General features: G+C 34.2%; 1 protein-coding gene across 1 annotated transcript in view; it reads left to right on the top strand.

Annotated features, from left to right (window-relative positions):
• The window catches only part of LOC145687511 (cell adhesion molecule Dscam1-like), a 1,370,399-nt gene that overhangs the window by 1,164,205 nt on the left and 179,750 nt on the right, over nucleotides 1-26,444 (top strand). Inside the window, exons 13-16 of the mRNA XM_081760977.1 lie at nucleotides 4,048-4,196; nucleotides 6,118-6,252; nucleotides 7,063-7,366; nucleotides 12,571-12,749. Coding sequence (XP_081617103.1) covers nucleotides 4,048-4,196; nucleotides 6,118-6,252; nucleotides 7,063-7,366; nucleotides 12,571-12,749 — 767 coding nt within the window. The remainder of the gene's footprint in view (nucleotides 1-4,047; nucleotides 4,197-6,117; nucleotides 6,253-7,062; nucleotides 7,367-12,570; nucleotides 12,750-26,444) is intronic.

Consider the following 26,444-nt stretch of genomic DNA (forward strand, 5'->3'; position numbering starts at 1 on the left):
TACTGAATCTACTTTCTAATTTTCAAAACCAAATTTATTCTCATCTATCTTCAATTTTACCCTCACTAAGTTGACGCGAATGCAATATCTGTCAACTTGTTATCGATTCATTGTTATGGAAGATGATAATTCTATTAATTGTTTTAATCTGGATTTATTTGCAAAACTAATTCGTCATCGGTGTAAGAAGGACGTTTCTCGTTGTACGAGTAGGTGCGAAAAATTCATGTTTTTGTCAAGAAAGACTAAAGCTACAAAAATGAAAGTAAAAAGTTATTTAATATGTTTTCCTTGGGAGTGGTAAACTTGATATACCAATGTTATAACTTTCTAACATTTTTTTATATAAAATTCCTATTGACTGTGTTTCACACCAGACCTTCATAACATGTGGTACGTTAGAATTGTTCTCAAAGGATGTCCCTTGAGGCACTTCTTCAAATTTGGCAGGTATTAGTCAGGGGAGCCAACTCAAATCAATAAGTGGAATACCACAATAATTGGAATTCTAAGGTACTCAATTTTACAAAAAAAAAACTTGGAACATGTGACTTTGCTAATGTGAACAAAAATTATAAATATAATGCGTTTTCGTATTAATGACCTCGTGTAGCTGTTGTAATAGATTGTCATAATACTTGCTAGTAATAGTTGATGTAGGAAGTCGACTAACAGAATACGTAATATTTTTATGTTTATTTATTGTTGACCAAATATGAACACTGTTTAACTAATGCTTACTTAGGAAAACAATATCTATCTTACAGTTATTTTAATGTTTTGGATTCATTGTTAGAAAATCCATACATATATTCATATATTCATATATAAAAGCCTTAGCGACAAAATTTATTTAATCATACAGAATATCAATACTGGATAGCGGTAATATGAAACCAACACTTCTATAGAGGCATGTTAGTTATCTACTCTAGGTGATATCTACATTTTTTTAAAAATTGCGGACAAGAAAGCAAGGACATCTTTTTCTCTTCATACTTACTAATTGATTTAATTGGTCCGCCGAATAATTGATTTATAATCCTTAACAAAAGATTAGGATCAGCTTCATTTTCAACGGTTTATTAAAGAATTATATGGAGTCTTTTACTCATTCTTCGAATAGAAATTGTGTGCAAGTAAACAATTCAATTTTATTTTCAATATTAGAGAATACCATTTATCACCAAGGATATTTTATTGTTTTCTCAGTTTTCTCATACATCACATTCTTCAGTTCTCCCTTGCAATGTTAGTAGAATAATGCTTTATTTACCAACACAAAAGAGTACACAACAGCACGAAGACTACGTGAAGCGCTTATGTCAGATAAAGTTTTTACTTGCGATTGTATAAAATGTTTTTTTTTATTTTTACATATAGAATCTTGTATGTGTCTTAGAATGGTGATATGGTAGCCCAGTGGTAGATAACTCACCTCTGACACAAGGGATTCCTGGTCGATCCTAGACCGTGTGACTTTGTGTTAGAAAACATTTCGTGAGTTTCTTGGAGTTCTTCAGTTTCCTCTCACATTCTTATTCAACCAACTATTTACTTTTTAGTATTGCCCACGAAACACGCTAAATTTCTCTTCAAGACCACACAATAAATTTATCCTCTCTCTCTCCCATGAAAGTTTATATTCACGGTACTATTTCTTGCTCCCCATACTGTTTAATCTATCAGGCTAATTTATTGGCGCACGATCGCGCTTTTGGTGCATAGGTAGCAAGTTTGACTTCCGGTATGGCTCATGTTATTAGAATAGTCTGTCTCGTATAACCTCAGTGTTGAAACGAGACGTTAATATTCTAAACAAGCTGTAGTCAAGTACATCAACAGTCCACCGAGGTAAACACCTTCAGCCTGAATGATTATCAGTTTGATTCCAGGTGGAGTTCACGCGATTCGGATCTCCTGTCTCGTATAACATCTGTAATACACGGGAATACACTTCATAGAATTCATACTCAAATGCACTTCAACTCCACTGATTATGTGGTTAGGGCAGGTTCTTAAAGTTGGGGACCAGGTTTCGATTCCTGGTACAATTCCACCTTACTATTAAGTCAATGGGTGCAATCCTCGCAGCTGAAAAACATGCTAATTTTAAATCCATTCCAATTTTATTTCTAAACCACTTTCTCTGGTGTACATGAATAACACACCTAATCATACAACACTTATTCAATAAGTTGCTTGAAAGCATAATTACAAGACGAGGAACTTAAAGATGCAAATGCCTACGTCGCTTTCCTCAACCAAACAATATAGTTCTGTAGGTATTTTCCCAATTCAACACGAATTAATTGTTTAGTTCAGAATAAAATCACTGATATATATATTATCATTGTTTAATTACACATAATCACAAAGTTCCACGTACTATATAATTTAGTCACAGTATCCCAACTATAAATTCTCATATATAATATCAGATACGAAAGAAGTTTTGGTAAAAGAGAAAATGATTCAACTTAAAGAGTCTTATGCCCTGCGGGGCATCTGGAGATCGTACACACATACATACACAGACAAATAAGATCTTTAAACTTACTTTCTTTAAAGAAAACAAATACAGAATCAATCGTACAAGCTGTCACATAATTATATCTGCGTTTTTTTAATAATTATAAATAAGACAATACGCTGACAAAAATGACTGCTTAATATAACTAATTCTATAGATTTCCTAATACATATATTCCAAAGATATAAATGATATTAGCACCATTTCTTTTATCTTATGTTTTTTATTATTACAAAACAATTTAATTTACTGCTACACAACGTTATTTAACTAGTTAATAATTGCAGTCATCTCCACATTACAATCCCACATCTCTTCCTTTTGTTTTCCGCTCCAAATTTCTGTTTTACCATTTTTTTGTCAACAAAGAGCTGCGTAAGTCTTTCGCTTTTCAAAGCTCGTTTATAGGCGGTCAGATGTCCATATAGACAAATGAATCTTTTAAAAGGAATACATTTCGACATTCAACAAATTATTTACAATTTAAAATAACTTAAAATCTTATTTTCCTGAAGTATTTGAAACAAGCAGTTGTTATTTTTTCGAATTTTCAATTATCAAATAGAATTAAAATACTTGCTATATTAATTAAAATAACGATATATATAATTAGAATGAATTTATTGATTTTACAGGCCTATTAAGTTTAGATATTTGTACTCTATAATAGCACAAGCACGGATTCAACTCAATTTTGTCGAGAACATTCTAATAACGTTACACTGATTATATTTTCTCATACTATCACCGATTATGTTCATCAATGGCAATCGGATATTATTCAAAATTCCGTTTCTCTATATTTGTCTTGATTCCTTCAAACAACTAATTAAAATTATTTCCAATATTTACTTTTTTGTTATGCATAGCTGACAAATAAATTAATTTTATGCTTTTTATGATTCGTATAACAATTCATTTACCTGATATTAAAAAAAATCATTCTACTATTTAAATTATCACAGTTGTCATTTTTATTAATTATACTATAAGATGAATTAAGACACGCCTACTTACTAACTTCAACCAATCAGAATCAAAATCCCTGGCGATAAGTTTCCAGTACTGTACTTACTTAGTAACTGAAAGAAGAACGACTTTTTCAAAGAAAGTTACTTGAAGTACTAACATTCGAAATAGTCATATTACTACCTAGAAGATCGTTTACATAAAGTACAATAGGTTTCGTTGTTTAGGCTGTGATTCTACGGTGGACTTCCAAGTTATGGGAATCTAATGCTGAATACTACTTTTAGTGTCAATAGAGGAGTAAGTTTGAGGATTGAGTCAATTTTGGGGAGAGATGAACCCGCATCAAGAAGTCGTTTAACACTTTACCGTTTTCACAGTAATGTCTGTCGATCTACTTAGCATAGAGTCTTTCTATAAGAGTCACCTTACTTACGCATGACATAGTTTGGAAATCTAAGAGCGTAGACTATTAATTGTTTATTATTCATCATTTCAAATGCTAAAAAAACAGCAATATAAGTAGTTTATCTTCTTTCTTGTAGATATCACGAGAAAGAACGCACAGAAGAGGAGCCCATATTCTCAGAACTAACAATTCGAAATGTCGACGCTGATGATTCAGGACGTTACATTTGTGTAGCATCAAATCAATTTGGTCAAGATCAAGCTGTTACAATATTAACAGTGCAAGGTAAGCCCTGGTGTGTAAATAGACTAGTTAAGAATTTGTTCTTCACTACTGACCGGAAATTTGAGTTGTAACAGGTTCGATTCCCATGCAGATCGGTCTCTATTACCCTAAGGGCATAACCGTGAGAAGTGCGCAACCAAATACATTATATTAACTAAGCAGTAGACTAGACGGTAGCCTGCTCGAAATTAAGGAAATTTCATCTCTGACTGATTTCATCTGAGTTAATCTTCGAGAATAATAATAATGAAGTAACTAACTAACTAAATTATCTTCCCTTACGTGTTTCTAATGCGAAATCTGTAAAAGATATTGTCACTAACTAAGAACTAAAAGCAAAATCTTAGACCAAAGGAAGTTTAATTAAATAAATATATTTACCTTCAATTTAAGCGAAAATGACATTATTTTGATGATGATATTAATAGCAATCAATCAACTCAACAATGTTTTACATCTTATAGTCCTTTTTTTAGTCTGTACTTACAAGGGACCATTTTTTTGACAATTCCATTTCTGAAAATGCTTGCTATCATCGAATGCAGCATCCAAAGAAACCGAGAAAAACAAGTTTTTTGCGGGAGACCGTAAACAGGCCGGAGATAAAAGGATCCAAAGTTCGAATATAGGACGCAGAAAGTGCATTTAAACATTATGTAATTTTGAAACGAGGGGAGGAATTGAGGTAAAATTTGAGGTGTCAGCATCGAGTGTGAAGCTCTTCGGAATAGGTATATTGTGCATCATGTCGGCCATCTTAAAAGTTGTCATATTGAAGCTATCGAAAATAAAGAAACGGGAAGGAAATCATGTGGCATATCAGTTTAGGCTAGCTTATTCCCAGAAATTCAAATATGAAGTTAGTTTTTACCAACCCTTATGTGTTAAGTAGTTACGGATGGTGGAAATTTTGAACAGGCGAAATTATTGGCATTGTTTTCTACCATTTCAGTCGATTCAACGTGAACCAGAAACATGATCAAAATAGGGCTGTGAATGTGGGCACAGTGTTAGAGTTATTGTTGTGGATGAGGGAGTCAATGAAGTAACTGTTGTTAAATCAAGCTTGAAAAGTGCATACAATCCTATCAATACAGCACCTTAAGGATCCTCGAAACAGCTATATGAGAAGGAAACTACAGATGCTTAAATTCCAACAGTAATCAGTGTTAATAGGGAACAGCGTTTTGAACCTGTAACGTATCCAGTTTTGTAAAATTCATAGCTTATATCTTGGAATCTTGGGACTGTGAACTGGAAGTGGGTGAGTGATTGCGATCCCAGCTCGCTCCAAGTGAACTTTGTGGGGGACAAACCAGTGTGCGTGGGTTTCCTCGGGGCTCTCCCGTTCCCTCTCACTTTCTTCATTACACCATTTCACTCATTTTTCATCATCGCCGTCTGATTTAGCCTAAGCGGCATAATCGTGGGACGTAAAACTTCAAGATTTCATTTCAGTTTTTAGTAATGTCTCAAATCAAAAATCTCGACGTGTGCGGGAAAATGTCCGTTTGAGAAATATATGTTCATCAACATAACTAGGAAGGTTTTACAGTTTGTTACAATTTGATGCATACACAGTTTTACATGACAAGGAACTTATACAAAGGAGATAAACAGCATATTACACACATGTAGACATAACGCTATACTTTTCCAGCTGATATGAACAACTTAACAAGCGGATAGAAAAAAACTAAGAAATCTACATGATTGAACTAAACAAAAATTTTGATAAAATTAAAATAATGGTTTCCATTTGTACATTATAAGTCCGCAATACGAAAGCAAGACACTTATTAAACCACTCTCATACGGGAGAAAATATTCAAGTACTTCCCATAAATATATTTTCCTCATGAGGAGAACTTGCATTTCAGCTAGTTATTTATATATTTACTTTTCATTTCTTTACATTTAGATATACCGGATGCTCCTTTGGATGTTAAAGTTTTGGAACACAGCAGTCGAACAGTAACAATAATTTGGAACCAGCCAATGCACGATGGAAACAGTCCTATTAAAAAGTATTTTGTTCAATTCAGAAAAGATACAGGTGAGTAATTATAATTAACTTAATTTTACCTTTTCTTTCAAATGTCATATTCCTTCATTTTTATATGCAGGATTTTACGAATTAGAAAAATCATTTGTTTGTCTCGAACAACTGTCTATTGGAAATATTACCAGTGGGTATATAAGAGGGTTTGCATAACATTTTTTGCAAATGATGGGTCAATTTGATTATATATAGTTTTTACGAACAAACAAAGTAATTTCAATATTCACTCAACCAATCATTTTGTGACTTGGTATCGGAACACTGAGAGACTGGTAATGTCTCAGCTCGCTATTTGTAGTTAATAAGCAAGTAAGGAAAGTAGATTGGAAAATACTGTATGGTACTAAGTTGAATTCATGGTTTTGAGTTACCAATTTTAAAGTAACTAATTATAAGTACAAACTTCATACTTAAAATTTATTTCACCTCAATACATAAATAAATTTAAAATACAAAATAGTTACAGACAATGAATGTAAGCAAGCGGCTAATCAATTCAAGTGTTTTCTTAACTTGTAGTTCTGGTGTTTACACAAAGCACTGTGGTTTTAATGCATGTTTATTTATGAAACCGGTTTAATACAGATGATACGATAAAAACAGTCATTAGTGTGGAACAACCCATGATAGAAATCAAATCTCAGTTTAATTCATTACTGTCAATCTAGGTAATCATCTATCTATTTTTAATTGTGTTTCTTTAATACATAACAATATAATTCAATCTTTTTATAACACACAAACTATTTTGACACACCCGTAAGCCGTAGTTTATTTTAAATGTACTTTATTTTTGTTTTCCAGAGCCATGGACGAATCAGCCTCCTCAAGAAGTAGTGGAACTATCCCAAAATTCTTTTGTAGTTGGTGGTCTCCGGCCAGCGACTACATATCACTTCAGAGTGGTTGCTGAAAATCAGTTAGGACCAGGACTCCCAAGTCGTGAAGTTGTAGTGACAACTGATCAAGAAGTGCCTTCAGGACATCCTCTAGATCTTAGTGTAGTTCCCTTAGATGAACACTCTCTAAGAGCCTCATGGGCTCCTCCACTGCAAGATGATTGGAATGGAGACATTTTGGGGTATTATTTAGGAATTAAAAGAGTAAGGTGAGAATGATTATATATTCAATATAAAAACAAACTTTTCACAAATAAAATATTTATGGCTTGTGAAGCACGATGCCTTCCCTTATCTACGTACTGAATTTTGTAAATCTATCTCCAGTAGCTCACAAAATCTGAGTAAATCGTAAAATTTTTCATTTCTCTTCACATCTCCACTAATGATATTTATATTATACATTTAAAAGAACAAACATAAAATGCCAAATTTAACACCCGTATGTCTGGAGTTTCAACAAATATATTTTTTTAAATAAAAGACAAACATATCAATACGTTATGTTAATTCATAATAGTAAACAGTCATGCTAATTTATGTCGCTAGCTGCGCTGCCTTACGGACTAATTCCAATAGAAGTTGCTAGCGTACAGACAATTCTCAGGCTTAAAACTATTGTGACGATTTAGTTGCAACTTCAAATTGCATTGTATTAACTTAATTATTTCAAAGAAGGACAAGGGACGTAACTATATTTAGATTTGAGCATTAATATTTGTGTACTTCTACAGTAATATACGAGGTATGATCTAAACTTACAGTGAATCATTTTATTGCGAACAAAGTAATAAACATACGCCAAATATAGATCAGTCTCCTTCCAAGGACTACCCTTGGATTGGGACGCACTTATTTCAACGTTGATTCCATGATTGAAAGCATATATGAAAATTCTTTTTCTTCAGGGTCTTCAACTGCACCGTGGTCACCTTTTCAATGCTGGGAATGGGGTCAAAACGTCTTCCTTCTAGCACAGTTTTATTTTTGGGAAGAGACAGAAATCGTATGGTGTTTTATTTGGAAAGTACGACGAATGTGAACAGATAGAAATATTTCTCGGCCAAAAACTCACGGTCAGGAACGAATTCATTCAGAAGTCGGGAACGAATTTTGCACTCACTCTTCTCATTTGTAAATCGGCAGTTAAAATACTTTGCACAAACACATACAAGATGTTTAGTAATTTGGCTATTCGCCTGTTCGAACAAATTATTTGTGCTACTTTTTGCACGTTGTTGTTTGTTTTTCACGTCAAAGAACGTATCGAACGTTGCCCAACGGAATCATTGCCGCCTTTGAATTGCTCATACTACTTGTAAATGGTTTCCACTGTCACCGCTTCATCGCCATGCATAGTTTAGTGAGCCTCTTTACCACCTTTTGCAGCTTAAAACAAAGCTTAATATTGATGAAATCCATGCAGCACGAAAGATATTCTTAACACGTCCTCATTTTTCTGCTTCTGCAAGCCAATTCACATGTCACAACTAGTCCAAACTCGACACAGGCTGACAAAAAGCTTCAGACTACAGGGCTTACTAGTTCAAATGTATAAAAAGTTGATAGATAGAGCTTTGTAACTACATCTGCGGTGTTTCTGGTCACATCTCGTATTAGGGCAACTTAGTTTTCCAACTTAAACTGTATACTTTCAGTTTATTTATTTCAAACTAAATAGTAATAACACTGAACATGGATGTGCCTTGTTGTTTATTATTAAGACAAAGGTCGTAACCAAATTTAGATTGCAGTATAAATATTTCTCTAACCACTAGTTAGTTGATGGACAACATTAAAAAAAAAGTTAAGTGTAAACCATTCGAGCTCGTAATTAAACACGATTTTAACTTATAGTTTACAGCGCGCCGAAGGCTTGGACGCAATAACTAATACATATTGATGTATGTGTGTGTGTATGTTTGTATGTTTCAGCATAACTCAGATATTACTTACAATATGGAGAAGAATTCTGTAGGAGTAAGAACCCTCTAGGAGGAAGGGGAAATGTAGCATATCAAAGTGATTGAGAACGACTGATGTTAGTGTGGAGTCTACAGTTTTTGGAGTCACTGAGATGAATACTGACACTCCAAAAGCTAAGTCAAATTTCAGTGTCCATTAGCACCTGGCGAAAATAGTGATGTCAGAAATACTAAAATGACCGACATTTATGTCGAATCAGTAGTTTTCAGTGTCCCTAATAGTTTTCAATAGTTTTCAGGTGACTGCGACAGTACTGATGCTCTTTATGTCCAAGTTCACCCTCTAGTAGAAGTAAGACTCCTGCACACATAGAGGGGAATTAGGAAGGGTAGCATATGAAATGATTGAAAACGACCAATATTAAAGTCGAATCCATGGTTTCCGAAATCGCTGAGATGGATAATGATACCCCCGATGCGGTTTAAGTTCAGCCGCCATTAGCATAACTAGAGGGGAAATGGTGACATGCAAAAATAATTGTAAATGACCGAAATTAGTATCGGATCTGTAGTTTTCGGAATTCCAAAGTTTATTTGTCACAGTCACGAAGACCCTTAAGTTCTTGTTCAGCCCATAGACGGGCTAAAATCCTTACACTCCTAGGGAGTGTGAGAAGTAGGGAACGTGTAAAAAAATTTAAAAATACTTTTATTAGTATCAAAATTATAGTTTTCCGGGTCCCTAAGATCAAAAGTGGCTCTCCCAATGCCGTTTAATTCCACGTATAGCCTCCATTAGGCCCCTAGAAGAATGGGAACGGTTGACGTAAAACTAGTCGAAAATGAGTAGTGTCGAATCCATAGTTTTTGGCGTCTCTGAGATGAATAGTGACACCACTCAAATCAAGCTCATCCTCCTTCGATATGGCGGGTAAGAAGGAGTGAAAAATAAAATGTCTCAAATGGCCTAGATTAGTGTCAAATCCAAGGTTTTGGGGGTCACTAAGCTATGTGACTATCTCGATGACATTTAAGACTAATGTTAGGCAAGAATGAGTATATAACCTAGATTGGGAATGTACAGGGGGCCAGGGGCAACACCAAGGGCATTGCTGGTCGTTTATTATATTTATTTATTTGTCCCTTTGCCAAGCTCCCCAAATAATGTGGGTAAGCCTTAAAGAAATAATGACGGAGAATGTCGAGAAAATGTATGCTAATGCAGGTAACATTTCCAGGCAAGGCACATATGAAAAATATTCCCCGGAGAAGCATACAACTTCCTCCCATGCAGATCACCGGCATGTAACAGAGATCTTCAGCATCTGCGTAGCTCCTTGCACTAGAGGACACTGTGCGGTGCTGATAGGAGTTCAGAAACACTGGTGTACTCAGACGCGTTGTTGAAAATGTCTGTCATTAACTTCAATATAAATGTGGCATCGGGCACCGTCATGTTGAAACCAATTTCGTTGCCTACTTGCTAGTTCCAGGTTTCCCAAAAGTTCAGGCAATACGTTCTGTAGAGACAATAGGAAAAACAGTGGACAAAATGTAAGGACCTACTATGCCCCACCACATATTCACTGTGAACCTATGTTAATTTTGGCCCACAATGACTGCATGCGAACTTTCCATATTCCAGACGTGGCTATTGTGACTATTGAATATGCCGTCCCTGATAAGCGTTGCTTTTGTTGGAAAATCTGGAATATCAATAGTTGGTTGCACGTACTATTCACAGAATTAGATGTACAGAAGAAAGTCCGTGGGCAGAATGTGGTGCACCTTCTGCAATTTATATGGATGCAAACCATCCTCCTAAATAACGCGGAAAACATTGATATGGTGAGTTTGTCTTGGACGAGCAATGTCACGTGTGTTGCTAACAGAACTCTCCCGTATCGCGTCCAACATGTCTTCTTCAAATTACACAGTGGGCACAGTGAGGAATTTTCCACATTCCTACTTTACGGGGGTAGAAAGCCAGTTTCACGCAGTCAAGCATCAGGCCTTGGAAAAAGTGTTATTGGAAACATTCCTCATACAAACGTCGGACATCACGGCTGTTTCGGTGTGCCTCTCCATAAACGAAATTCGTATCAGCAAGCTCGTGAGTAGAGCACTCAGCCATTTTCCTGTTCGAGAACTGAAAAAACAACAGGGGGTCTTTATGTCTAAGTGATGGACCACTACTGCTTGATTAGCACCCACGTGACGTCGCTCAGTGTCAACGTAGTTGTTGCAAACCGAGAAAGAACACTGAATGCATATTCTACCTGCGATACACCTTGGAGCAATTCAGCCACACACACACACACACCAGACTAAACTCCAAGCTGCGACATGAAGAACAAACAGGACGATAAACAGTCGACTACACGTCTACGTAGTATCCGCCAATGATATAACATAACAATTGATCTACATTTCCAGCGCCTCTAGCGGAACCTTCTGTATTATTTACTTTAAATCAATCGCAGCACATTCTGATGGCATAGGTCGTTTCTGGGTTCATGCATTCAAACATGTACCTGTTCCTTTCTTTAACGCGTGTTTTCCTATTTTGTTCGTTGTTTTTTCCATTGGAATTGTGTCCCAGCGGTAGCAGAACATGTATACGATTGTGTTACTTTTACTTTTAGTACCACAATGTGATTTTTGTGAGACAAAATTTTTTGCAGTGTTATTATTCTACTTTTTGAGTGTAGGACGGTGCCCGAGGAGTACTGGGACATCTAAACATTCGTCGTCAGTTTGTTTTTAATTGGCTGCACATTTGACATCATATGGAACATAATCTTCAGTTTCTTGTATTTTCCATAGGGATTCCCCACTTTCTTTGAGAATTTTCTTCCGCACTTTAAACTAGGTTTCAAATGTTACACCATTGTATTCGTCAGGTAAGACTTCCTTTGTCTTCTTTTAATCCGACATTTCAATATTTATTCTTTATTGCCTTATCGTGCTTCACACATAGGGTGCGTCGATTTTCGGATGCCTTCTAATTGCAAACTATGCCAGTTTTGGCATTCTTCACATGAATTTTTGCCTTTATTTGTATTTGAAGAATAACATCCAAAGCTGTTATAACATGTGTTTCGCAACATCCTGTATATAGTAATCATAATAGAATGTGTGTGTTTGTGTGCGTGTGAAATCAGAGTTTCGCACAGAAAAAGTCACCTAGAGCCACCAAACTTTGTACACAAACAGATTTTCACCAGATTTAATCGCGTACGAAACCAGTATTTTTTTTAATTTTCATCTCTAAAAGGAACAGGGAACAAACATTTATGCAAAAATTAGCATATTACTTACGAAGTAGGCAACCTAGCAAGTCTTCCTATCATCTGCATAGCATTCATTGCTTTTGTTTGAATTCTTTCGTATTATCTTTATCTTCATGTGCAAAGAACGGACACTTCTGTTAGCATATGCATAAAAATGAAATTGCTTTTACTCTAACCTATTAACTTTATTTCCAGTGAAGGTCGTCCAGGTTCATATAATTACACAACAGTGTCGCCCTCTGATCGTAAGCATGGTGAATGGATTTTCAGAAATTTGAAAAGCTTCACAAAGTATGGAATAGTTGTCCAAGCTTTCAATGCCAAAGGAGCCGGACCTGTTAGCCCAGAAATTGTTGCCGAGACACTGGAAGGTGGTAAGTATAAGAAAAGAAAAAACTCTGATAACATCCTATATATAAGCAGTGTTTTGGGAGTAAAACTCTCAGTGAATATATTGTACAAGATTCCGGAAATTACATCTTAAGCTATAGTAACACAGAGGAGAAATGAAAGTTGCCATTAAATCACAAGGAAAGCGAGTAAACATATTGGCCTTATCCAGAGTCACTTTCAGCATTGTATTAAGACCTTGACCAATGCCTGATGCTAACTTCCGTATTTAGTAACATGTAAGTGAAGTTAACAACGATTTATATCGAAAAATTACAACCACTTTTTTCGGTTGTCCAAATATAATACGATAAATCAAAATAAGAGGTAATAGGACTCATTTAACTTGGTTTTTCGTACAGTGTTTGCACAACCCTGTGAAAAAGTCAAGTTTGGCCTTTTTCAATATAAATTGTTGTTAACTTCACTTCCATATTCCTACATACGAAAGTTAGCATAACGCATTAGTCAAGCTCTTAACACAACGCTAAAACTGACTCTGCATAAGACCCATTTTGATTACTACAGTACTATATGTCAATAAGTAAAAAAAAAAAAAAAAAACTCTAGCCTTCCTATCATAACGTTAGTCACCTTCTTTTCAAAGACAAATTTTAATAGACAAAAATTATCATTTAAGGAGAATATACAGGGTGTTTCAAAACAAAACCGACAAAGTTTAGGAGGTGATTCCTGACAGAAAGATAAGACAAAAGTATAGACCAACCTGGGTGCACAAATGCTTCCTTTCGGAGTTATAGACTGCCGAAAACAAGAAAAAATTATATTTAAAGGTCCATAGTTCCAAAAATATGGGACCTACTGTAGTTGGGTAAAGACTTCACTTAGGAACTAATATGTGCGCTGTCCAAAAAAATACATGATTCAAAATTCTAAGGTACTCACGCAACAATTTTTATAGAGAGAATTTGTCTACTGGCATATAATTTGAATTACTCGCCAACTACCTCTATAAAAATTGTTGCGAAGGTTCCTCAGCATTCTGAAACTTGGATATTTGGATAGGGCACATATAAGTTCCTAAGTGAAGTCTTGACCCGAGTACGGTAGGTCCCATATTTTCAGTTTCCTTTAAGAGTACTGTTAAAACGTTCTACGATGTGTTCTTTTACAAAGACGTGCTCAAAATGGAGGGCTTAAATTTGTTTTAAAAAATCGCGAAATGTCATGTCTCTATTACTTACTGTTTCTGAAATATGACTCCTTAAATCTCCCGAAATTGGAAGTTTTTTCGTCAATATCTCGGGAACGGTAAGGGTGACGCGAAAAGTTCTTCACTTCTTTAAGATAGTTTTTGATGCCCTATCGAATGGAGGGCTCAAAATTTAAAAATTCACAAATAAGAGATACACGCACACACACACAGAGAGAGAGAGAGAGAGAGAGAGAGATGGAGAATTCAGTAACGAACTTTTTAAGTTCGTTGAAAATTCTGCTAAACTCGAACTCATAACTTGAGAGTTTGAAAGTCAGAGCACTACCGAATTAGCTAATGACTGCTTTTACAGCATAGTGTCTAATAGTGCTTATTTCGGTTCAGGAATTTGCAATGAATAATTCGTTAGATATTCCTCCAAATCTTAAATATGCGCGTGAATTATTACATTCGTCTCATTGTCTTTATTTAAGAATGAAAACTGATTATGCTGAACATTCATATGTTTTGCTGTCGTAAAGCAAGGACCAGAATAGATGTAAACAAGGTTCTAAATATTATATAAAATACAAAAATATTTATTCCATGTAAAATACAATATAATACAGTAACTAAGCAGCATGATGACCAGTAACATCCGCATATTATTATTATTATTATTATTATTAATAATAATAATAATAATAATAATAATAATAATAATAATAATAATAATAATAATAATAATAATAATGATGCTAATAATGATAATAAACAGATTTTAAAAACATGTATTTACGTTCATGAAATTCTGCCCTTTATAAAAGATTTCATAACACCCCCTCATTTAGTAAATGAATAAGCGTAAAGATAGAATATATTTTTGGGACGCTGAATCCATTGTTAAAAAAAACGCATTTCGCTATTTATTACCGTTTATTATGTATGATAGTCAACATTAAAGCAAAAATGCTTGATTTCCACCATTTTGGTTTGAATAGAGTTTTAAGATACCAGATGGACGCTGAATCCATATCACTATAGTGTAGGGCAGCACGAAAATATGTTACATTTTTGTCACCGATTGCATTGGCAACACGAAACGATGTTTACTTTGTTTGGTTTAACCTGTCTCTCCATTATTTTTCTTGATAAACAACAACTATTTTCAAATAGAAAGTATGAGTTATTGAGTTCGTGGGGAAGGTAACAATTTCAAATGTTGTTTCTCTGTGTATTTTGTAATTTTCCGGTGAAGTTTCGTCATAATTTGATGACATAAAGAAGGATTCATCTCGGGTCCGACACTTTAAATAAACTGTGTTGTTTCTTTGCCAAGTACCATCGTTATTTGAAATTCAAACATGCGTATACATGAAAAGCTTTTGCATTTATACATACGCTTATTTGTTTAAGCTTATCATTGCAAGTCTGTTATAACATTTTGTAAATTGTGTATGATTTACAAACAAAAGGAATATCAATTTTGTGAAATTCTCGAAATTCCAGTACTATCAATTGATAACACGTCTCACTGCGTATTAAATTGTTTGAAATTTTGAAAAATACTACAAACTTACACCAGAAAGATATATATTGAAAGGTATAAGCAAGATATAGGCCTATTTCACCAAAAGAAAGCAAACTGAAATTATTTGAAAATAAAGTAATGGGCCAATATTTGGATCCAAGAGGAGGGGGATCGGAAATGGAGGATAGCGGCATAACGAGGAACTACGTAACTTGTACCGCTTAACTAACATTGTTAAACTCATTAAAGCTAATATGTTCAGGATGGTAGGTCATGTAGCCAGAATGAAAGAAAATAGGAACACTTTCAAAAGTTTAAGTAGAAACCCAATCGGAAAAAGACCATTGGGAAGAGCTAGGCACAAATGAGAGGATAATATTAAGATGAATCTCACAGAAATAAGAAAACAAAATGGAAATGGGTCCAGTTGGCTAAAGGCATAAGTCAATGGAGAGCTATTGTGAATGCAGCATTGGACTTTTGGGGTTCCATAAATCATGGTGTTAGTTAGTTTTAAACTTTCAAGGTATTCTAAGCCTAAGTGTCGTAACTCCTATAGAGTGGCTATTCCGTCCATTTCTTTCTCTGTTGAGAGCAAATGCGGTGAGAGATATCGAGAAACGGTTTACAACAATTAATTTACCGTCCCAAAAATAGGTTCTACCTCCTCCCTTAACCTTCTATTCGAAACGAAACTTGTTTAAATTAACAATTTCCATTTTCAACGCTTTTCGCCATAGAGCACAAACGGTCATACATAGCGACAAGTGAATTTTTGCAGTCGATTCAGTGTCTCATGAGAACACACTGTCACCACCCAGGACACTTTACCAAAATCGAAAATAGTCTAAATTTACTACTAATTCCGATTTCAACACTGATTTCCATAGAGAAAAACAATGGAATACATAGAAAAGCGTTTTTCATCTTTTGTAATCCATTGAGCGTCAAAAAAATGTTATCTCCTCCGTCAGTTCTCAATTCAAATCAAAAATTTGATTCCGGTGTAAAAGTTGATTCCCATAAAACAGAAGCGGTTACAGATAGTGATAACCGGTTCTTTGCAATCAATTCACCGTCTTAAGAGTACGCCATATCGCTACCCGTAATACACTACGGAAAACGGGGAAATGATAGAAATTTACTAGTATATTCGGTTTCAAAATTAATTTTCATAGAGCAAAAACGGTAAGAGATATCAAGAAGAGTGTTTTTTTTTATTATTATTATTTTATTTTTATTTATTTCTTTATATATTTACAATCAATTCAGCGTTCCAAGAATATGATCATCTCTTTCATTAACGCTCTGCTTAAACCAGAAATAGTACAAATCAACTATTTCCGGTTTCAACACTGATTCCCTTAGAACAGAAATTGAAAAGAAATATTGAGAAACGTTTCTTTGTAATTGATCCAGTGTCCAAAGAATATAATATATTCCATCTCCTCCGTTAAGCTCCTATTCAAAACGGAAATGATAGAAATCAGCCATTTCCTGTTTCAACGTTGATCCCCATAGAGCTGAAGTGGTAATTGATAGGACAAGCGATTCTTTTGCAATGTATTCATCGTCTCAGGAGAACACATCATCACCATTCGAAATACTCTACGGAACCATAAGTAGTTGAAATTTAATAGTATCTCCGGTTTCAATATTGATTTCTATAAAGCAGAAACAGTAAGAGATTTTGAAAAACGGTTTTCTGACAGATATTGAGCGCCCCAAGAATACATTTTGTCTCCACTCTTATGTATCTGTTGAAACGAGAAGTGGTGAAAATCTAAGATTTTTCAGCTACAGCACTGATCGCATAATGGATGAAATAGAAATAGACTGTGACAAACAGTTTTTAGAGGTGGATTCTTTACTATAAAATATGTTTCACCTCTGATTTATTACTTTATTGCAACAGGAAGTCATGAACATCAATTCTCACTTTCAGTTTCAATATTAAGCTCAATAGAGCCAAAACAGTAAAATATAGCGAGTATAGCAACTTTTATTTATGGATTCAGCATTCGGGAAACAAGTTCTATCTTTGACCTCTGTTGCAATTTGTAGTTATAGATGTGCTACTTAAAGTTGGAGTATTGAATGTGCATATTTTGAAAGTCTACCATAGTTTCACACTGCGAATCGAAACTCACTTCTTGGGTAATAAAGTGTTCAAAAACAAAGCATTATTTATTAATTTATAGTAGTAGTATTTCTTTATTGTCTTTAAAAAGAATTTGCAAACCCTAATTATACCGTGGGAATACCTGAAGAAAGTCAATCAGCTTACTTTTGTTATTAGTTTTCAGCGAATTGGATGAATCGTCTATTTTAGAAATTACAAAGCGACTTTAGCATATCTGGGCTTTTAAAAATTTTGTATATTGTGTAATTTGGAGAAGTTCATTTCCAGGAAGTGTGCCAACGATTTTTATGATATGGTGTGAGTTAAACGTTATGGGAATCGCTCAATGAAAAGATTTAGTTAGTTCAGTACTAAGTGTAGAAATATTCATTTATATGCTAATTGCAATAATTCATTACCTGAAGATTGATAATTTTGCCTAATGAGTTAAATGAATGCAATGAATGTACCGTTTCTGAACACAAGAAAGTAATTTAACTATATTTAAAGCTTGGGAAAATAACATTTAAATTTATTTGGGAAATTTACAGCGAAGTGCCAAAGCTTTTGAGTGACAGATTCCATGAAATTGGGAGAATCTTTCATTTCCGGGTGCTGGAAAAGGATTTGTCGATAGTATCTTATGATAATATCCGAGTGCTGATATTATCTCATGATTCCCATGAAGTGGGATGTATCTACCGCTTTCAAATCCGAAGAAAAAAAATGGGGAAGTTTAAAATTTAATTCAGGGAAACTAAATTCAATTGGTAGGGTTTATAATTCATTGCAATGGAATGGATACTATTTGTGTATGTTCAAGGAACTTTATTTAGTCATTATTTTGTAATAATAATAATAATAATAATAATAATAATAATAATAATAATAATAATAATAATAATAGTAATAATAATAATAATAATAATAATAATAATAATAATAATAATATCGAGCTCTTCGTGGCTAGGCGGTTAGCGTACGCGCCTTTTACGTGGGAGACCTGGGTTCGATTCTCGGCGAGATCTTATGTGATTCGAATTCCACGTTAATCAGTAGGTCCGGTCTCACATAGCCTCGCTGCTGAAAGGGACGTTAAACTCAAAATCAACTCAACTCAACTCAATAATAATATAATTTGCTGTACTTAAAATTAACATTTGTGGTTATTCTGAGGGCGTAAAGCTGCATTTTCACATATCTGGGGAAGGGTTTCATATTAATGGAACTCCATTCAGTGCATGAAAATTTATAGAAACAAATGTTAGATAAATATATTTAAAAAAAAAATATTGTTAATAATACTGTTGAAGCATATCAGTGGATAAAGAAGATTAACAGAAATCAAATTATTGATTTTAAGCCATTTCTCATATACGTTTAAATCAAGCACATATTGAAATACCTCCGAGTGTTGTTTTCTTCAACCTGTTATGTTGGAAAATAGAATGCCTTTCCCCTGTTCATGTCGTTTTTTTCTGCTTTTAAAAATTTCCTGGAAAATGTGTTTGCTTTAAAATCATATTTTAAAAAAAAATGTTCTTCTACAAAACTCTAGAATTAATCCTGACGTTTTGTTTTGTAGTCTCTCACCTATTACAAAAACTGACAGCTGTTATTGTTTTTAAAATTTATATTTATTACGTTTCAAAGTTTTCTCTTCTTTGTTATTTATGTGCATTGCACAAAAAGAAAATTCATAAGTCGGGCAATCCAAAATTATTTTTGTTCATGTTTTGTGTGATAACTGTATGGTTTGGAAATGTTTTCAGCATGTGAAAAATTGCCTGTGGTGTACAGTTTTAAATTACGATGATAACGATTGACAACATTACGTAAGTTGGAGATGCTGCATAAGATTTTTTTATAAAATATTAAGAAAACGGCATTATTTTTTTTCTTTTACAATCTTCTCTTGTATACAGTAGAAGTCTCCAGCTTCCATGTTCGAGGATTGTAACAACAAAAATAGCACAGTTTCTTTAATGACATAGTTCTTTTTCTCTTAATGGTAGTTTCTACTTGTCAGTCAAGAAAAATAACTTAAAACATTGTCTAAAAAACGGATTACTTGTAAACCCATCATGAAAACTCTCGTATGTATATACAACTGGTTTAAAATTATAATAAGCAGCTGTTTGCTATAAACATGGAAGAAAATAATGTGAAATTGGTACAAGAAAATAAAAACGTTATTTTAACAACATGCAAAGAATGAATGTAAACGTAAAGAGGAAGACAAATTTTCCATGACAAGAATCACGTTAGTCAAGAACACGGAAGCTATGGTAGCAGCACAAGGGAAGTGAAGAGTCTATATGTTTATCAGCAGTTGTAGCAAATCAGAAAGAAGTTAGCAAAGAAATTAGAAGTGGATTCATGGCGGGAATTGTATGCCACTACTTGAATGAAAACTCATTCTCGCAACTAATAAAAAAAAGCTAAAATTCAAAAGCAATAATCGTCATTAGTGTTTCTTCCTCCCCAGAGTTCACCAATCTACCCCACCCCGACCAAAAATAAATTAAATGTGGATGTATTGCATACAATTACATGAAACTCTTATGCAATGTATATCCTTTTGCAAATAGTTTCCCAGTGCAGTTCCTCGCATGTTGATCTCCCCGCGAAGAAACTTTTTTGGGGAAAAGCATACTGGTCATTAACGCGATATGATGAACGTACAGAAACGATATTTGCAAATAAACTCTTTGGTTTGTGGGAGGGGGCGGAAGGAGACGAAAAATGGCTGCAATTACATACCGGGGACCTCACAATTTACTTTATACATATCTGAACATTATACGATTTATTAGTTTAAGGATGCTTGGTAAAATCAGAGGATGCTTGGTTGCTGACGCTCCGAAAATTCGCGCAGGATATAGGTGTATAGAGTTTTTTTTTTTTTTCGAAAGAGTCTTCTGAGTAAGACTCAGATAAAAATAATTGCTGTCAAAATAGCACGAATAGTGTTGATATCCCATAAGAAGAGAACAATGCGCAAAACATAAAATGAGGCAATACTACTACTACTACTACTACTACTACTACTACTACTACTACTACTACTACTGCTAATAATAATAATAATAATAATAATAATAATAATAATAATAATAATAATAATAATAATAATTTATTTCGAGTGCTGCTAACAGCACTTTTTAAAAATCAGTAGATACAATAAGTCAAAAAGTGAACTAATACTAGTAATGAAATTATAAAACAATTGTCAACTAAGCAGATTAAGAGCCGTGTTCCGCGCATTGTAGCATATATGTGACGCAAGAAAAGGAAGCAGATATGAGTCACCTATTATAAGCTGCTTTGCTGGATGAAAACAAAAATTGCGTCAAATGTCACTTGAGAGGTCTGTCATGCTCCTAAAGATCAAATATTGCACTATTTGGTTATCAACAGAAATAGAAGGTCGTCGTAATTATGTACAGCTTGTCGATATGAGTGCAGAGCACATGCGTCTTAAGTATATATATATATTGCTCTGTATCTCCTCAATGAGTTGAGATATGGAAAAATATCCCGAATTAAGTTTGTAGAGCATTAAATTATCTTTCTAACGGTACCAATATTGTTAGGTTTACTTCCAAAAATAGCCGTACAGCAAGGTAAGTTCAAAGGAAAGTGCACTTCGATTCGAATGCTGATGCTCCGAATGGCACCACTGAATTTCAGATTACGTCAGTCAATAAAGGTTTTGTTTCCGAGATAAAAGCTGATTTTTTCCCAATATTTGAAGAACAGTTCTCATCCTTCTCCCTTGAGTTCTCCTGCACTGTCATGATCATTTCTAGATCTCCGGTCGCTTGATACGACCCTGTGTTAAGGATCACAAAATTTTGAGATAAGTAGAGATATTTTTGTAGTGTGAAAATCCATTTACAGTTCATATTCAGGTTGATTCAGATTTTTAACTCTATTTGTGTGCAGTATTTCCATCGGTCTTTGAAAATAATTTCTTATTTCTTTAACAATATTGTTTATCTTACCACAATGAAAAAGCAGAAAATGTGAATAAGGTTAGAACATATGTAAAGATGTCTTAAGTGAGGTCAAACACCATATACAGGTGATATATAGGTTAATTGATAACATGGTTTGTAGACCTGAAGGGTATTTCTAAAATCAAGAATGGTCTGTATTTTCTCAATGGACACTTTAAAAAATGTTATAATCTACATTATAATATCAAATCTGCGCAAAATTACATGTTTCTTTAGACTTTTAAATCCTAATCAGATGAATCATTTTCTGGTACATAAGCGTTTATAAGTAATTTATAACACTTGTTACCATTACAGCTACAGGTTTTCATGCTCTCCACTGAAGCCTGCACACACTTGAAATTGTTTGTGTCCCACCTAAGTTTACATGTGCAAGACTTTAACTCTGGGAAACTTTTAGCCATAGACACCTGTTTTTTCCATTTGTGCACCAATTTTCCATTCGTAGTTTGCCAACCAAAATATTCGAGTTGAAGGAAGTCAATATTCGAGTAACTAGCGTGCCGCTAAATGTATGTTTGAAGATGAGCTCACTTGGTGTGAAGCATTAGAGCACACTTCATTGCTAGAAGATGGTCTGCTTTTTTGTGACCGGCCAAATCAGTACAGACAGCATTGATCAAGATTTTTTGGGAATCGATGTAGAGATTCATCGCAAATTCTTCTGCGCATGCTATCGTCTCATCATCCCACATTACCAGATCCTAAATTACTTAGCAAGTGTGATTTTTTACAATATACATTCCATGTTTTCTTTTTTCCAATTCCTGCGAATGACTCGTGGTGTCGCTTCCAGTAAGTACATGGAACGCTGGCAAGGAATGGCATTTCATCGTTGAGTTCATTCAAAGTTGTGTGCATTGGAACAAATTGTAATTTTGTTGCTGTTCTAATAGACATCCATATTCTTCTGCCTTAATTGTTTTAAAAAAAATCTATAAGGAGAACAAGAACATCGGTGTCTCTGGAGTCAATGAGCAGCTGCTTATAGCCACAGGTGAAAGTGTGGTATGCGTGAAGTATTATCCTCGTATCAGCCTATTCATGATTATATTTCAGAAGCGGTAGATCTCCTCCCTGTTATGACTCTACGTGAAGTAAGTCTGTAAATCCACCCAATGTGATAACCAACTGTTCGTCTTTCAATGTTTGCCTACAGAACCTAATCAGATCTAAAGAAAGAAATGCTGCGAGGTCAGATTTGTGTTCAGGCAAATCAATAAAATATTTCCAATGTTGAGGAAGCGGATAATTTCGACCTTCAATATTTCTCCTGATCTCTCTGTAAATACTTGCTGTTCGACTAAATATTGTATCTCCTTTAGAACATGGACTGTAATGGTTGAATTCGTGAGCACGCCCTGTTTAGAAAGTTCAGAACACATTTTACAAAAATATCCTCCAAATCACCACGAGTTAGTTCGCAGACATTGGCAAACTGAAGTTTATAATGCATATTGTAAAAAATCATACTTGCTAAGTAATTTAGGATCTGGTAATGTGGATGATGAGACGATAGCATGCGCAGGAAAATTTGTGATGATTCTCTACACCGATTCCCAAAAATCTTCGATCAGTGCTGTCTGCGTTGATTTGGCCGGTCACAAAAGCACACCATCTTCCAGTAATAAAGTGTGCTCTAATGCTTCACATCAAATGAGCACACCTTCAAACATACATTTAGCGGCAGGCCACCGACTCGAATATTCACTTCCTTCAACTCGAACATTTTGGTTGACAAACTACGAATGGAAAATTGGTGCCCAAATGGTTCACTCAGGAGTCTATGGCTAAAAGTTTCCCAGAGTTAAAGTCTTGTACATGTAAACATGCTGGGACACAAACAATTGCAAGTGTGTGCAGGCTTCAGTAGAGTGCATGAGGATATCTACTTATCTCAAAATTTTGTGATTCTTAACACACGGTCGTATCAAGTGACCGGAGATCTAGAAATGATCATGTCAATGCAGGAGAGCTCAAGGGAGAAGGACGAGAACTGTTCTTCAAATATTGGGGAAAAAATCAGCTTTTGTCTCAAAAAAAAAAAAAAAACACCTTTATTGACTGACGTGATCTGAAATTCAGTGGTGCCATTCGGAGCATCTGCATTCGAATCAAAGTGCACTTTCCTTCAAACTTACCTCGCTGTATGGCTATTTTTGGAAGTAAACCTTACAATATTGGTACCGTTGGAAAGATAATTTAATGCTCTACAAACTTAAATAGGGATGTTTTTTCCATATCTCAACTCATTGGGGAGATACAGGGCAAAAAAGAAAATATTATGGACAAAGTATGTCAGTTTATAATGTTCAAGTTGAATTTTCCGAAAACCCGTTGAGTCTATCCAAAGCATGAATAGACAAAATCGTAAAGCACACCTTAGAGATAAAACCTGAAAAAAGAAATTCATTAATATCTTGATTATTTTTGGAGATATGGCCTTTTATTTGAAACGTTCATTTTTTAGCTTCAGTAGAGGGGGAGGGGTGTACGGGGGGACCTTCCGCTCGCATCAAGTGACCGGCGGTCTAGAAATGATCAGGATAGTGGACTTAATGATTTAGGACCTCCGGTTGCTTTTACTCTCTCGGGTTGATCCTACTTCTTATTTTGGTGACTTTTCCAGATTCTGCCTCCCGACTAACAAATATTTTAAATTTTTGACACAATGAAGCCAAAAGTACATTCGTTAATACCACATGTTCAAATAATATAATATTATAATATTAAGACATAAAAAGTATGTTATTTGAGATACGGTACGTCACTTTGTAAAAATAATGTTTGTTTTAACAATGAATTACGTCACTGTGCATAGTTCTTGGGATATAAGAATAATGCCAAATTGAAATTGGAAAACTATAAATTTGTCCATTTATGTACCACTCATGTCCAAAATGATTGTCGCATATCTATAACTGTCTTTTTGTAAGAATATAATTTGATAATGATTTTGCAGGGTACTTTTAATACTGATACTATGTGTATAATCGCTAAATGTATATTTGTGGTAAATTTCATAGGAAAAGAATTACAAATACGAAAATTAGAACGAGTAAAATAAAATGTTGCTAAATGAACAAGAAAGTTTTATTTTCGTTTTATTGTTCTTATTTACTGCTCCTTTGACATGAAATTTACAACATAAATGTCTTTGCCGATTATACACATACTAACATTATAAGAAATACCGGACAAATTCGTTATTAAATTATATTCCTACAACAACATATTTATAGACATGCGACAATAATTTTGGACATGAGTGTACATCTAAGTTGCTGTATTCATCTCTGATAGACTAAGTTATAAAAAATACTAAATAAACGATGGTACCACAAAAGGCTGCTTTCTACAAGCCAGATTGATCACAGGGGCCAGTTGTGAAGGCACAAAAATATTTTCTGCTTGCTTAAACAATATATTAAAACAAATTACGCATTAAGGTGAACACACACACACAAATAGAAAGTAGTTTGAGATACGACTCTGTGCGAACAATAGCAACTTACCTTAATTTTTCTTGCAAACTGTCGAATCTTGAGTAACGACAGTTCGAGAAAAATTTCATTCTCTACAATTGAGATACGACGTACATCAAACTGCTTATTCTACAGTTATATTTAGGAATTTGGATACGGCTGTTAAAGGGAATTATAGAGCTCCTAAAGGGGAATTTGGGCTGGTCTTAACTCAAAAATCGATTTTTTGAGATACGAGACTTTGCAAACAAAGGGACGATATATGTTACACCTCTTCTCTCCGCACATTGGAAACCGATCTTTAAAAAATCAAAACTTGCCGTAAATGTTCATTAAGAAGAACTACTATAAGCGACATCATCATATCACACGAAAAAATAGAGAAATCCGAGTTAAAATATACAAATATGTTAAAATCACAATTTTCTTAAAATCAAAATTCAAATAAAAATAGTCAATTTCCTAAAATACAATTTTAAAAAGAACAAAATTGAAGTTTACTTTAAAGGCGTTAGTCAAATTTATGCGTATTTTTCGCCCACCAAGCTAAAGTATATGATTTTATCATATTGATTAAATATAATAGAGATAAATAAACAATAATATAACAGGTTTGCAGATATATTCTTGCATAAAGTTACGAGTTCACTCTGTGAGTTTGTTTTCACCTCAGTGTAAATCACAAGATTTTGTAGCTCTCTTTAATAATTCAAATTTTGAATTTAATGTTACTAATATCAATTGATTCCTCATTCTATAATTTAAAATTCTTACACCTATATTTTCTATGCAATATTCGCTACACTATTTATTGCTTTAAATCACTCATAGAAACGCCTTATCAGTGAAATTCTACCTTTCAAATAGGGTTTGTATTTCCCAATAGCTTAGTCAATACTCATAATCATGAAAATAATAGCTTTTTTTCTTTTTTTAATTTTGTAGCATAGTAAAGTAACAAAACATTTTTGTATCGCTTCAAGCGTTTAATATAAGCACATACATATACTACTACTTTTTTTTTTTTTTTTAATCAAGCCATTGATTGAATATGAAACGTAACTTTTCTCGTCCATCTTACTTGATGCATATCATTGAGGGTTAACGTTATCTATGGCCACGATCGCAAAAGCAATCTGTCCGCAAAGGAGGAAAGGTAGCTAGATATTACCTTGTTACTTTCTGAATAGGGCTCAGAGGAACAAGTCTCCCCAAGTGGTCTAGTATTACCCCGTCCCTGTTTTATGAGGATCAACCCCAAAACCGGAGATAGTTGATTTATACTATTTCCGGTTTGAATAGAGGGTTAACCACTTCAAGTTTGAATAGATGGTTAACGGAGAAGTTCGAACATATTATTGGA

This window comes from Thermobia domestica, chromosome 6, assembly GCF_964235325.1.
Source record: "Thermobia domestica chromosome 6, izTheDome1.hap1.1, whole genome shotgun sequence".
Classification (NCBI taxonomy): domain Eukaryota; kingdom Metazoa; phylum Arthropoda; class Insecta; order Zygentoma; family Lepismatidae; genus Thermobia; species Thermobia domestica.